This window comes from Sceloporus undulatus, chromosome 1, assembly GCF_019175285.1.
Source record: "Sceloporus undulatus isolate JIND9_A2432 ecotype Alabama chromosome 1, SceUnd_v1.1, whole genome shotgun sequence".
Classification (NCBI taxonomy): Eukaryota; Metazoa; Chordata; class Lepidosauria; order Squamata; family Phrynosomatidae; genus Sceloporus; species Sceloporus undulatus.
This window is the reverse complement of record NC_056522.1, coordinates 348080870-348096669: the sequence shown is the minus strand read 5'-3', so window position 1 is coordinate 348096669 and position 15800 is coordinate 348080870. Positions and strand designations below refer to the sequence as shown.

At 39.6% G+C, this 15800-nt stretch overlaps 1 protein-coding gene across 7 annotated transcripts in view; it reads right to left on the bottom strand.

Annotated features, from left to right (window-relative positions):
- Window positions 1-564: 564 nt before the first annotated feature.
- Window positions 565-15800, bottom strand: part of FLRT2 (fibronectin leucine rich transmembrane protein 2) — a 133233-nt gene continuing 117997 nt past the window's right edge. For all 7 annotated transcript variants that reach the window (XM_042476516.1, XM_042476501.1, XM_042476508.1 and 4 more), the window contains one exon: window positions 565-5494. In XM_042476516.1, coding sequence (XP_042332450.1) covers window positions 3103-5088 — 1986 coding nt within the window. In that variant the 5' untranslated portion in view covers window positions 5089-5494 and the 3' untranslated portion in view covers window positions 565-3102. The remainder of the gene's footprint in view (window positions 5495-15800) is intronic.

Here is a 15800-nt window from a genome sequence, read left to right as displayed (position 1 = left end):
TTTGTTCTCATACTAAAGGATGGATGGGAGAGCAGAGAGGGGTCAGTGCTTCCAGGGCAGATTAAATTATTGCCTTTCACCTTATGTATGTATGTGTGTGTGCAAGCACACACACACACAGAGTTAAAACAGTACTTATATTGACCCATGGATAAGTCGACTCAGGTTTTTGGGGTCAAATTTTTAACCTGAATTTCTAGACTTATACATTAGTATATACAGCAATCTTGTCTGAAAGCCATCCAAATGGGGCAACTACCCATTTGTAGTTGTGAATTCATTTTGTAGTTGTGAATTCAATAGTTTGCTTCTGCCCTGTGAGAAGAGAGAATTTCTTTTGTGTCCTGAATTTCTCATTTCATTTCACTATAATAAGAAGGAGAAAAGGGTTTTCTTCTCCCATTCCACCTTCCCCATAAATATATGTATACCTGTTTTGTTTCTTGGCATCACGGGGATTCATACACAGTAATGTATACAATGAATTTCCATCTATCAAGAGGCAAACAGTTTGCATAGCCAAAAGAACAAAAAACACTCCATTTGGGAGGTTTCTAGCTAAAATTACACCATTTCAAACCATACGGCAGCCTTTTATTTAGCAAAGGTTCAGTGACTTCACTATTACAGTAGCCATACAGGTTGCCTAAAATACCTGTTATAGCTGGAGAAAATAGCAAATATACAGAATATAGAATGGAAATTCAAAATGTGGTTATAAAAGGTGTGGGGTGGGAAGGGACATAATTCAGGAAATGATTGTACTTTGCCATCATACACAAAAGTGCTGATCCATCTCCTCAGATGGAAAATGAATGTTGTCAAGCAACTGAAGAAGCTGTGTGCACAGTCATGTTTTCTAGTGAATAAGAATTGGACTAAGAGAAAAGACTGACACATTTGCCTACTTCCTGGGACCTTCAACTCAGTACATTAAGCAATCCTAGTCCCTCAACACTTCATTTGATAAACTTTTAATTAAAAAATGTTTTACTGAGATGACAACCTGCATGGGTTCTTTTTGATGTTAGGAGAGAGTGGGACTTCCCTCCTTCCATCTTTCTTTTAAAAAAAGTTCCCAACAGCCACAAATATATATATATATATCAAGGAATGTTTTATTTGAACTCGTTTATTGACTGGTAGTTGTGTGCTCCATTCCCACGTATTTTGGGATCATATAGGTGTTCAAAGCCTAAGAGCAGGTAGTGAGTTGAATTAGAAAAGAAAAAGTTGAATGGGGGTGGAAAGCTTTAAGCAAGCAAAAAAAGTACTAGATCAGAGGTGAGCAACTTGTGGCACTTAGAATGTTGCTAAACGTCAACCACGTTTCCACATCATGAGCCATGCTAGCTAAGTTTCATGGGAGTTGTAGTCCAAAAAACAAAACAAAATACCAGGCTCCTTATCTCTGCACTATATACTGGTATATATGCATTTGCAAACTACTGTATGATATTCTATAGGTAGTGATGGACCTGTGCCCTACCCCACAACATATGAATTCAGGGGATGGTTCTCCCCTAAAACATGTCTATATGCTGGGAGAAAAGTGTTAATTGGCCTACCACTAGTGGATTTTTGCATATTAGGAGCTCCACCAAGTTCTCCATAAATGGTCCATAGATAGTTTGTATTCTACACCAGAGCTATTCTTATACAAGCTCCTCTATAATTAAGGAGAGTGGGGTTTATTTTGCTTGGTTTTCATTTTTTATACGGACTGTACACCATACATTCTAAGGGTGTCACTTGCAAAGGTACAAAATTGAACAAAAATCTCAAATTAACATTATGAGGAAATCAAACAAAATCAGGAGTATTATTGGACTTCAGATGCCAAATCCAAGTGGGATTGTTAATGGATTCAGAATGAATGTGTGATAACACAAGTCCTACAAATTGAGGTGGCTTTTTTTAACCAGATTGTTTTCTTGAAATATCAATTTTTACCCAACTTAATTTTTAAACATGATGATTTTTCCCCTCCCTGCCAAAAAAAAATCTCAAAACACTTTATGAGTAAGTGTTTACTTATTTTAATGCCCCCACAGGGTTTGCTTTCTTTTTCTTGGAGCAAACTTAAGTGACTGAATTATCAAGGAATATTATGAAACTAAGAAATGGCAAAGGGAATCCTTTCATCAACCTTTAACATCTTTTGGATATATATTTAACTAATTAGAATCAAAGTACTGCTTGCTACTCTGGCCAATGTATCAGATCCCCTTGGACTGCTGTAATAAACAGCATTGATTAAGTTCATAGTATGATGTGACTAGCCTGGGACTTAAAGAAATGTGCTTACTTTACAAAAGAAAACAAAAGAAAAATATCTGGATTGTAGACAAAAAATTCTGACAAAAGCTGGTGTGTGTGTGTGTTGCATATGTTGATTTTGACAAGAACTTAAGGGCAAACAAGTCTTTTGCTTTTAATGTTTCAATACCAGCCTTTGTGATGTGTGATGAGCATCTTGGTAAAAGTGAATAGAAAGAACAGAGAGATTCATAGTGTTTGATACTAGAAAGCTCACAATTTCCTGCTCCAACTGGAACTAAAAAATACAGAGGCAGCAAAAATGGACTAATAATGTTTTAACAGAAGTTACTCAAATTTTATCAGTTACAGGGGATCTTAATTTGTATTTCTCCTGACACCTGGTCCTACTTAGAAATGTCTGATGTTATTCTCCTGTTAACACATTTCCTAACTAGTGGAAAATGTCTGAGCCAGTACCCCCCTAAATAAGCTCCAAAATCAAAATGGTTAATGTCTGAAGAATGAGGCATTTCTTTCCTTTGCCATGGCATTGGGTTCTTATCGTACAACCCTGTACAGTACTTCAGCTATATTTTTTAAGATTTAAAAAGCAAAAAGTTACAAAACCATTTGCAATTAACTTGAAATAGAAAAGATAGCACTTTTTTTAAATCCCATTATATAGTACACCATATAAATTACAGAGTATTCAAATGCACAAATGCATCTGTGTAACATTTATCAAATGTAATTTCTGTTTGTTTGTGTGTGAGTAGGTTTATCTGCTTCCTCCCTCCAAGTTTGTTTCTAGTTGTAGGTGTCCTGCCATGCCCTTCACTATCACGTATGACAGTGTTCTAGGTCTGACACACCACTGTTGCAATATCTCATATTGTTGGGGATATGGCAGTCTGTGTAGTTAATGCCCCCATTTGGGGTATAAATGGGCTGCAGTCTGAAATCTCCTTTAAGGAGTTGATCATTATTTAAGGAGACAATCTGAAAGCTGGTTTCTGTCATCTCCAGGATGGAGTTGTCCTTCTTGGTCCCCGCCTCACAGTAGTCATCTTTCCGTCGGCCCCGGTTGTATTTCCACTTCTGAGAAGTATAGCGCCCCTTTTTGTGCATGTGCCAACAGAAGATGCTAAGCAGAACCACCAAAACAAATACCACTGCCCCCCCAATCAATCCTGCCAAGAGAAATGGGGAACCAATGTTATGAGAAGTTGTCTGCTCATGACTGGAGGCTGTGTTGCTACCATTGCTTAATAAGGAAGCCTTGGTGGTACCTTCAGAACAGACAGTGTCCTCACCAACTCGGTAATTATTAAAATCATCCAAGGGAACTAAGCAAATCCGATACGTAGATTTGGGCTCTAGGTTTGTCAAGCTTATGTTCTGTCTCTTGTCACTAACTATCCGTTCCTGAATGATGCCTCCTTCCAGACTGTGGCCCATTTTAACCCAGGTAAGTTTGTACGCCATGATGTTAAAAAGGGTATGCCAGCTGACTTGGATGCATGTGTCATTCACAATGTGGATAAACAGCTGAAAGCGTTCAACAAAGGGAGTGGTCACCTTTTCTCCATCGTCTCTCTCAGGCACAATGGGGAGTGTAGCTACTATGGGGGTAAAAGGAGTGTATTTGTTATTTGGGGTTACGAGTAATGTTGTAGGGGTGACTGTGGTTGGCAAGGATGTTGTGGGAGCCTGGGTAACAAATGACAGAGCAGGGGTAGTTGGGGGGCATGACAACATATTCATGGTGAGTTCCCTGACAGCCATACCTCGGACGTGATCTGGCCCCTGACACATGAATCCTCGAACATTGATGGAGGATGGAATTAACTTGAGCCATTCAGTGACCCACTTAATACTACAATCACAAAGCCACGGATTATTCCTTGCTGTGAGTTGCTTAAGGTTATGAAGGTTATCAAAAACACCTTTGGACAACATCCGAAGCTGATTGTTGGATATATCAAGTCGCTCCAGCTGGTGGAGATTTGAAAAGGCTGAAAGTGGTATGTGTGATATCTGGTTGTCCTGTAGATAAAGCCTAAGTAGGTTTGTACCTGGGAGTTCAGGGGGAGGGTATGTTAGTGAATTTCGTACTATAGAGAATTCCTTGAGTTTGGATAGGTGGCTAAAGGTGCCATCTGCAATACCTTTATTGGTAAGGAGGTTGCCATCCACTATGAGACGTTCCAAGCTTGTGAGATTCTGAAAGGCCATATCTGATATGATGGCAATTCGGTTTTCATCAACTCGTAGTTCTTGTAAGTCCACTGGAAGGCCAACTGGTACACTGCTTAAGTGATTCTTAGACAAGAACAGAAGCTTGAGGCTAACAGCTTCCCGGAAAGCCCCATCCTCAACTCCTACAGTAGAGATGGAATTATCATCTAGGTGCAACTCTTCCAGTTTCAACAGCTGGGCCAGAGCTGCCCGAGAAATGGTCTGGATGTTGTTTTCTTGCAGGTGGAGAACTCTGACATTCTTGGGCAGATTCATGGGGAACTCATCCAGCTGGTTGCCATATAGGTAAACTGTGTGCACAGACTGGACGTTGTGTAGCTCTGTAGGAAATCCAGCGTTATTAATTTGGTTATTATGGAGGTAGAGTACGGTAACACCCTCCGGGATTCCAAGAGGCACTGAGGTCAAGCTGCGTTCATTACAGTAGACAAAGTTTCGGTCACAGCGGCAAACGCTTGGACAGGCCACAGCTTTGGAGAACTGCATGTAGAGCCCCAGAGAAAACACAAGCCATGATTTAAAGAAAGTACCCTTGTCCATGAGCCACATTCTAGTCCACGGGCCCATTTCTAAATTAAGGGGAAAAAATACTGAAAAAGAGAAAAAATACTAGCAAAAAAAGAGAAACTGAAAATACATTTGGATTTCTGTTCTTTGCACAGAAGAGGTAATGTTCTGAAGGCTAAATACAAAATAATCCTCATATAACTGGATTGCCTTCCACTCTGGCTAGGTAAGTTTCTCTCTTGTTAGCCAGGTTTGCACATTTTGTTGCCTCTCTCCATGTATGCTGAATGATTGTAATAATGTCCTGTACAGGTGACCAGTAAGCAATATAAGATACCAAATCTTGACTAGAGGCAGGTTTTCTAGACTAGTCCTTCTTTTCACTGCGGTGTTAGTGGTAAGGATGCATGTGGCTTCTTTTAGTCTGCAAGGCATTCATCTCAGCTTGAGGCTGGATCTCAGCAATCTGTTAAGAGAGAGAAGAGAAAATAAATAATGTGGCATTGTTAACTGACAAACATTCTGTGAACAGAAATTCATTATGAATGAAATACAAACATAAATAATCCAGACTACCCTCTCTTTCCTTCATCTTCTAAAACGAAGTAGAAAAACCAGCAGGGAAAACAAAACGGATAAAGGGATAATTAGTTCCCAAGCTGCTGACAGAACAAAAGTCAATGTGCAGCACAAGATTTCCACTACTGGAAACCGCTACTTTAAGTTACTACCACTCTGTGGTAGAAGCTGGAGTCAACACATCCCATTGCACAATTGGAAACCAGGTTGCTGGTTAACTTGGTCAGTTTATTGCCTACCTACTCAACACTTTACCCTGTCAAGCTTGTGCATTTCTTTTCTTCTCAATTACTTTGCTGGCATGTGAAGGAGGAGCATGATCTGATATCTTAAGATGGAAAGGACCCAAGTCTGGTCAACCCACAGCTTTTCCCCTGGAAGAAATCCTTATCCAACCCCAAAGTTCCATACTAGAAAGAGAACTATTTTCCCAGGAGTTATATCACAACATCTTTAGGATATCATTTTGAATGCTATTTTGGTATTTTTCCCTCTCAAGAGAAGAAGTGTTTTGGTATAATTGCTGTGGAACAGAGAATGTTGCCATGGGGTCTTTTCTTCGAAACTTTTGTATGTTCATGTCTTTCTGCTTCTTCATACTTCACATCTATCACTCACCCTTGTTCTATTGCACTTTTTGGTGGGATATGAACAGTAAGCAAAACATAAAACCCTTTTTTTGCAACTTTTTCCCACTCCAAATGACCATCATGTCATTTTCACGCTTTTTCCAGAAATGACAGGGTTTTCCATGTAGTTAGGTCTATACCAATTTGAACAGTCCTTTATTTTGTTCTCTCCTTCTGGCATTATTCATTATTGAAATTTAAAACTTAAAATTTAGTTCCACAAACAAAGCTTGGATAACACTGGCCTGAAAGATATTAACTATTATTTTCTAATTAGAGGTTTGCATTTCAACACTTTAGCTTTAAATTCTGGCATTCCTTGACCCTTCATTAACTTATTTAACAAAGCAATGAGATGAGCATTGCATGTATTAAATGTTCCAAGTTTGTCTCTAAATTGTAGGCAATGAATAGCTGTTACAATTTTACCCAAACAATATCTGCTGGAGACAAAAAACTTTCCAGAATTATCTTGCAGAACACATTGATCCTAGTACACAACCTTTTAAAAATATTATGGGCCACAAGGGAGGGACTTCAGGTAATTTATGTGATGTTTCCAACACTGTGCTTAGTGGACCATAGGCGTTTTAATGAATGATTTCTAGCAGAAATATATGGTTGTTGTTTTTTAAAATAGTAAAATTAAGACAACTGTTATCATGACAACTTAACAGGGTTAGTTTAAGAGATCTGAATTATGGAGTGGATACCCCAGAAGTATGAGGATCTCAAGCACATTTAGCTGGTTAAATCTTTAGATATACAGCAGACCCTTGTTATATGCTGGGGTTTGGTTCAAAGATCCCCCGTGTATAACAAAACCCATGTATGCGCAAGTCCCATTAAATATAATGATATAGCAAAATGGTGTCCCTTATAAAAAAAATGGAAAATCAAGGTTTGATATTTGAAATGTATACTTTTTTCGAACATTTTCAAACCATGGATGCTTGAATCCGTGTATAAAAATCCGTGCATAAGAAGGGCAGACTGTAAAAAGTAAGTTTATTACAGTTTGAGTATCTCTTATCCAGATTTCTGAAATCCAAAACATTCTAAAATCCAAAATTGTCCACAAAGGTGGCTGATATAGTGACACTTTTGCTTTCTGATGGTTCATTGTATACACACTTTGTTTTATGCATAAAAATATTAAAAATATTATGTATAAAATTCCCTTCAAGCTATGTGTATAAGCTATATATACAAAATAAATTAATTTTATGTTGAGTCTTGGGTCCTACCTCTGAGATACTTTGTTATATTTATGCAAATATTCCAAAATCCAAAACCACTTCTGGTGCTAAGCATTTCTGATAAGGAAAATAGAACCTGTATCTCCTTAACCTTATACAACTACACTAGATCAGTTTTCACTTCTGGAAATACACTGTTTGATAAATAGCATATTTCTGTTCATACTGAAATATGAACCTCTCTGTAATTTAAATGGCTACACTTTCTTTTAAAATTGTCATTATTTGTCATTCTCTCAACATGGGCAACCTACCCATTGTTTATTATGTTTTTGTTTGTTTATGTGGCTTCAAGTGACCTGTTGACATGAAGAATTTCTCATGAATTTAATACGGTTTTCAAAGATAAGGAATACGCAGAGGTGATTTTACCAGTTCCTTCTTCTGAAATATTGCTTACAGTACCTAGTGTTCCTACCTATTACTTGTTTATAGACAGATGGATGGGCAGAAAGAGAGAGAGACAGAGAGAGATGATAGATATAACCCCCCTCGATGAAAAATGTTTCCATCATTCTTTCTTTCACAGTTTTGTACTCCATCACTTTCAGACTGAATGTTTTTTTCTTCTTCTCTATGGTCTGTTGCCTATCTAATATCTGTCAATTTTAGTATCAGAAATTTGTCTCTGCTCCAGACTATAACCATCCTTTCTCTCACAAAGTCGAATCTGGCTGTGAATAGTTACCCACAGCTTTTCAAAGTCATACACCTGTCAAATTGCCTGTCATTTTCCCAGCATTCTATATTTTGCCATGCTCTCGCATTTCCTTCTGGCCATGCTCTTATTTCCTTCTTCTTTCCCAGTATGATCAACTTCAGTGACCACTGTGTGCACATTCAACAATGCAGAAACATGCAAATAGCTTATATTTACTGTAAACAACATCACACATATATAATGCACACACATATGTGCAATATCTTCATATTATGTTCTGAAATGACAGCTTGCTAAGCAAAGCCAATAGTTCCCGGATGGAATTCTACACACCAGCTATTTCTGTCTCAGTATGCCACCTTAACTAAGGTGGGTATCATCCTAGCATTAAGCAGACTGGCATGTTCACCTCAGACAGTAAATGCTGGGGAGTGAGCTAGGCTCTTAATATTCTTTCTGAAGCCCTGGTTGTCCTCCTGCAAGAGAACAGAATTGTATATGCCACACAACCTGTCCTGAGCTAAACTATACTGCTGCCTCAGATGGGGTGGATGTTCGCCCTCCACAAATGTTGAAGGACATTTCCATTCCCACTCTGGCTTGCTTCTGCCCAAGGGACAGGGATGGATCTTGTCCTCTGACAGAAAAACATCTTGGGATATAGGTGGCTGACTGAATGCTTACTTCATTTACATTCTGTTCACTGGCTATGCTCCTTTTTTTCTTGCACTATCAAACCACTACAATCTGATGTTCTGTGTCCTCAGTATTTTCCAATACCTGGCTTTTCCAATACACTCCCCTGCAATAGTTTCCTACAAACCTTCACAATGCTCCCTTCTCTGTGTGAAAAAGGACTGATCCTTCTCCTTTGTGAATGTTCAACAACATCAACGTACAGCAGTCAGATGTCCACATTACTCATAGGAGTAAGAGAAAGTGATCAGCTAGGAATATATGTGCCACAGATGATAGCCCCTGGATTTTCCATAAAATTAGAAAGTTAGTTTTCCTAGTTTAGAGAGATACACATGATTTGTACATAAGACCCTGGCAGCTAAAGTACTCAACAGGGATGTAGCAAGATGGGCTATAACACATGTATGTTGAGGGCAGAACAATTTGTCTACATCTTGGTGACATTCTCAGCCCAAGCTTATGCATGTTCCCTCAGTCAAAAGCAGCCCTAGTATATTAAATGTGATTCACTCTGTAAAGAATAGATGGAATTCTAAGCTTGGAAGTGCTATGTTTGGAAGAGATTATTTCAAACCATCCACTCTACACATACTTGTCAAGTTTGTCATTCTGCCTGCTAATGGACACTCCGGCTGGGGGATTCTCTGAAAGGTTGTCCAGAACATAGCATTCCTAAAGTCTCATCCTAATCCAATAAAAAAACACTCTCACAGATGACCAGGGCCTTTGAGAGATATGCACAGTGGAACAAGATTGCTTTCAGGCGGTGGGGACATTCCAGTATAAAATTCTAAAGTTGTAGTTGTTTCTACATATGGTTATGATAAAATATGAAGAAAGTATACTGCAATTGGTATATGATTATGAAAGCATAATTGAACACGATGACTAATCTTAGGCTATCTGAATATGACCACTGGTAAATGTTTGTAAATGCTTTATTCCCTGTGTGCAGAATGATAACATTGTATTTTATACAAAGCAACAATAACTTAATGAATTAATGTAATGAAAGGTGGCTGTGAGGTTATTGGTAGTTTTTTCTGGGGGGGGGGGTTGTTTTTGTTTTTAAGAGAAGAAACTGCAGAGATTTGGAAAGTCCCATATTCTCACCCATGGTTTAGAATCTATTATAGTCTATTTTCTAAAAAAAAATACTTTCCTCTCTTACAGGCAGATTTATCTATTTTATTTTATTTTTTTTAAAAAACAACCATGAGATTTCAAGTTAATGTTGAGATAGGCTGAGCAGAGGAGCCAGTGTCATGTTGTGGTTTGACTGCTGGAGTACGATTCTGTTAGATAACAGGGTGTGAATCCCTGTTTGGCAATGAAAACCCACTGAGTGACCTTAGATGAATCACACACTCCCAGCCTCACATGCGGATAATAGAACCCTCCCCTGAACAGATTTTGCTGAGATTTTGCCCATTATAGGTTTGCCTAGAATGACTTGACAGTCATAAACCACAAAGGCTGAATGCACCCTGAATTTCTACTTGGGCTTACTCCTAAGTAATGGTGCACACTGCTCTGTAGCCATACTGGGTGTGACAGAGATATACATTTAATTAATTCAATGTTACTGCATACCCATATGTACTATCACTCCTTTTGGACCCTAAAGCTATATTTCTGAACTTCTTCTATAGATCCATGGGTTTCTTCTGATGTTTGATTGCTTGCATGATTTTACTGTGGTTTCCAGACTTCTGCTTACCTAGATTAAAATAAATAAATAATTCCCTCTGTTCAATGCAATTATTTTTAATTACCATTTCTTTAATTTTTACCCCCCTTCCAGTCCCCAGAATTAGGGGGAAATCACATAAATATTTTCCAACCCAGCACAGGGAGCTAGCATATCTGTTTCCTCTTTCATTAGTCCTGATGGTAGAAAATTGTAAAAAAGAAAGGAAAGAAAGCCTTAGAACAGCACAAAGGACAGATGCCATCCCTCTGTCCTGCTAGTGGGAGGTTTGCAGTCCTGGATTTTTTTGGAGCCTCCAATATTTCACAGATGAAAACTGGGGTGTGTGTGGCCAAAAAATACCAGAGTGTGGTAAAGATGGTAGAAGTTATAAATGAGAAGAAAACACAAACTAGAAGAAATGACAGCAGTTTGCTTTTTGCTAACTATTTTTGCACTTTGAAATCAGTTTGTACCAACAGAAATAAAGTGAAGGACCAAGGGAGAAAGTGGGAGTGGAGAAAAAAATGAGACAATTTTAAAGGTAACTGTAAAATTGGGATGGTAGAGGATTTACTGGAGCTGTTCCTACCTTTGTTCTTTTCACAAACACAAAATATGGAGGGGGGCAATCCTCTCCCATTTCCTGATTCTATCTCCAGATATTCTACAGCTGTAATCTGGGTTAGTGTAACCCACTTTATATGAATGTATTAGAAACTCTATAAACAAGTTCACATGAATGAATTCACAAGATTGAGTTATCCTCATCCAAATCCCTCTTGGCACAACTTTAATTACACCTAGCTTTCTGCCTCATTACTAATGGAGTTCAGAATCAGAAAAGAGAAAAAGCCAAACCCCTAGGCATGAGACAGAAAAGCCAAATGTGATGACAGAAGAAAGAGAGAATGGACTTAAACATAAGGGAAGTGTATGGAGTGGGAACTGAACCAAGAACCAGCATGTATGGTTCTAATGTGCAAGTGCTCACTGTCAGTCTGATCAATGTTGCATTGTTTCCCACTGCAATTACCTTTGTCAATTGTACTTTCCTCAGGGCAAGAGCTATGTTCATGAAGTAATTCAGTAGCACTACAAAGTATTGTGATTCAATGGTGAGAGTAGAAATGGCTGGGAAAAGTAGGTTGGAAGTAGTAATAGCTAAAGGCTCTTTCACATGGACATTAGCCATCAGCATACATAGATATGTCCAATAGCCTTGGAGAGGCTTGCAAAAAATGGAGCAAGTTCTCTGTTGTGCCTCAATCTTCTTAACATTACATATTTATCTTCTGTTCCCCACCCTGATAATTTGGAAATAGGGGAAGCTTTTCTTTTTAAAGAAACTTTCCTACTTTTTTTCCTCCACTCCTTTCTTTCTTGTTTGCTTCCTTCCTTTGGCAGGTCATGTGGAACCACTCTGGGGCAAGCTGAACTGACAATTACTTTTGCCAGTTTTTTGAACAGTTGTGATCAAAATAGCCGACCCAGTTTCAGCTCATGGCAGGCAGCAGTCATATAACAAGCTCATCAAGTGGAGGTGGAAGCCAGAAACTGCAGCTGCCACATACTCAAATGGTTAGCCCTGAGCTGCACTCTTTATGCTGAGGAGCATGTCTCACATCAACAGGGTAAAGTTAGGCATCAAGGCCTCAGTCTAAAGAACATTCTTGCAGGTTTTGTCTATTTGTTTTGGCTTTATTTCACAGAGGATGAGGAAGAGAGATCAGTGGGCTCAATGAGATCACAAACAAATGAAAAAGCAATTACCACATTTTAAAGACCTTTCTTGTGATCCATCTGAGAAATCAGCACATGTGCTCTAAGGGATGGAGATATAAAGTGCAAATTATAATTTGGAAATTATTTGCAATTAGTTACAGTCTTTCCTCCACATTTGAGGGTGAAGCATTTGTAGATTTGATTATTCAGAGATTACTGTATTCACTGCCATGGCTGCCCTATGCCATTTTTTGATAACACTGGTGTTGCTGGAAGGAAATCACACTGGTGGAGTGACTTGGTTCAGGTTTGAATGAGTTCTCTTGCTTACTCACTCAGGTGGGCAGGTGGGTGGGGATGAAGAGATTAAGGGAGTGTGAAGAGGGAGGGTGCATGCATTCAGATGGGTGGATATAGGAAAGTGGATGGGACATGAGGATGGAAGGCGTGCACATTCCCTCATTTACTCACTAAGGTGGGTGGGAAGAAAGGGGAAGCATAAGGAAGCGTTCCCTCACTCATTCACATTGATGGGTAGGTGACAAGGGATGGGGTGAGTCTACCCTTTCTCCCTCCTTCCATCCTTCAACCCAGTCCTTTCCCTCCTTCCACCCAAGTGAGCAAGTGTGCAAGGAAGGGAGGGTACCTGTGTGTAGCCTAGCCCAGCCACCCTGCCAGTTCAAGTACTTTTTCATGTTAAATATGGTTTACAGTATGAGGTATTTGTGGGGATGGCTAGAAATCCACTTTCATAGTGGCCCTGCACCCCTAACTTCTGCAAAAGTCAAGAGCTGTTAGACAGGGGAGCACATTGCCTTGTAGAGTGATGGAGTCTCCTTTGGAGGTTTTAAAACAGAGGCTGAATGGACATATGTTGATAGTGCTTCAATTGTATCTTCCTGTATGGCAAGTAGCTGGACTTGGTGTCCCTTGTGGTTTTTTGTACCTCTATTCTATGATTCCTGTACTCAATTATTTGGTGGTAAACCACTCCAGGGGACTTATTCTGAACAAATGTGTACATAATTGTGCAGCAGCATCTTATGCATGATATCTTCTTCTCTCTCCATCCTTATTAATTTTAATTCTATAGACAATTTAATACTAATCACAACTTTCTGTATGTTTTTAGCTGTATGTGCTTTTATCTATAGTTCTTTTTATCCGTTACACCGCCTTGAGTCCCAGTTTTAGGGAAAAGGCAGGGTATTAATATACAGATCCTGATCAGTCACCACAATAAACACAAAGATTCACTCACTACAAGGCAGCTTCTATGTTCTCACGGGATTTCATAGGACAGCCAGGAATACTGGTGCAACATACAGTGTGGCAGGGTCTGCATAAAGAGTCTAGGAAATCTGGCTAAGGAGCAAATAGAACTCACTATGTTGCATTTTTGCTGAAATGTTCCTCATCTGATGCCTAGGAACAGAACTATGTTTCTTTAAGTTGTTTGGAATGTTGATAGTCAATGACTGGGATATTTTTTGCCTAGGTGATGTAGGCCAGTGAGTAAAAGTGATGTGTCTTTTACCTTCACAAAGGCCAACCTAAAATATAATTACAGTTGGGCCTCCATATTTGTGGGAGTTAGAGGACTAAGACCCCCATGAATGTAGAAAAACCATAAATACCCCCCCCCCCCGCAACAGCCATTTCCAGAGGGATTCGGGGAATGGAACACTCCCTTGTTTGTCCCCTCCCACCGTGAAAAGGCTTCACAGAGACACTTCTCCCAAGGCTTTCCAGGGTGGGAGGGGTTTGTGGTTTAACATTCGCAAATAACCAAAGCCGCGAATGTCAAACTCATGAATGTGGAGGGCCAACTGTATGTAATTATATAGAAGGAGTAGCTTTGAAATGGTTAGCCCTCTGACTAAATGCAGTTTTTGCTTTTCATAACGAATATTACAATCTTTATTTCATCAAGGTTAGTGTGCACATGGGGAGAGGAAGAATTCTCAGGAGATCATAAAGTTCAGCCTCTAAATTCAGCCACAGTTTAGTTCCATTTTTTTGTTTTCACTAACAGTGCTGTAGAGAAGAGATGGGGTTGGAAAGTAAACGTGAATCCCTTTTTGATTAGCAGGGATGATTATGACCTTTGCTGCCTCACTATTCTCTTTGAGATTAGCCCAGGTACTTTTTTGTGGGTTAAATATGGTTGGGGGGATAGAAATATTCATGTCTTTTCCTCTTTTGTGGGGAGTGGCTGGGGGAGTAGGGATGGAATTTCCCATCAGAAACATATTGTTATAAGCTGTCCCTTTGCAAAGTTATTTCAGTGTAGCTTGTACTGGAATGAACATTTAAAACGCACTAGCTTTGCAAAGTGCGTGGCACTATAAGTTGTGATGGGTGGGTGGTTTTTATAGCCAATTATAGTTTTCGATTCTCCCTGAGGATATTTATTATATTATATTATTTATTTTATTTTATTTTAATCCCGCCTTTCTCCCAAAGTGGGACCCAAGGCAGCTAATAACATATATAAAACACATTAAAACAATTAAAATCATACAATAAAAATCATAATTTTTTTAAAAAAAATACAAACATAAAATTTAAATCATACAAAGTTAAAAATAATAATCTAAAACCAACCTCTCATCCCCCAATAAAACCAAGCCTGCAAGATCTTTAAAGGACTGTTTAAATAAAAATTTCTTCACCTGACGGCGAAAGGCCAGCAGTGAGGGGGCCAGCCTAGCCACAGAGTGGTAGTGAGCCTGGGATGGTGGTGGGACTGAGAGAAAGCCTTCTCCTGAGGATCTTAGGGCTCTAGATTGTTCGTATGGGGTAACAATCAGGACCTAAGCCGTGTAGGGCTTTATAGGTCATGACCAGCACTTTGAATTGTTCTCAGAAATGAACCAATAGACAGTGAAGCTGTTTCAAGACAGGAGTTATACGTTCCCTGTATCAGCATTCTAGCTGCGGCATTTTGGACCCGCTTGAATTTCCAAAGGCAGTCCCACGTAGAGCATGTTACAGAAGTCCAAATGGGATGTAACCAAAGCATGTGTCACTGTAGCCAGATCTGACGTCTCAAGGAATGGGTGCAGCTGGCACACAAGTTTTAATTGTGCAAATGCACTCCTGGTCACTGCTGAAACCTGGGCATCCAGGCTCACAGTGGAGTCCAGGAGCACATCTAAGCAGCAAGTCTGAGATTTCAGGGGGAGTGTAACCCCATCCAGCCCAGGCACAGTCCCAATTCCCTGATCTGCCTTACGACTGACCAGGAGCACCTCTTTCTTGTCTGGATTAAGCTTCAATTTGTTTGCTCTCATCCAATCCATTACTGACAGCAGACACTGGTTCAATACAGAGACAGCTTCCCTGGAGTCAGGTGGAAAGGAGAGATAGAGTTGGGCGTTATGCCAATGACACCGCATCCCAAAACTCCGGATGACCCCCCCAGTGGTTTCATGTAGAAGTTAGACAACATGGGGGACAAAACCGAACCCCGTGGGACCCCGTAGGCCTGCGGCCAAGGAATCGAACAGGAGTCCCCCAACACCACC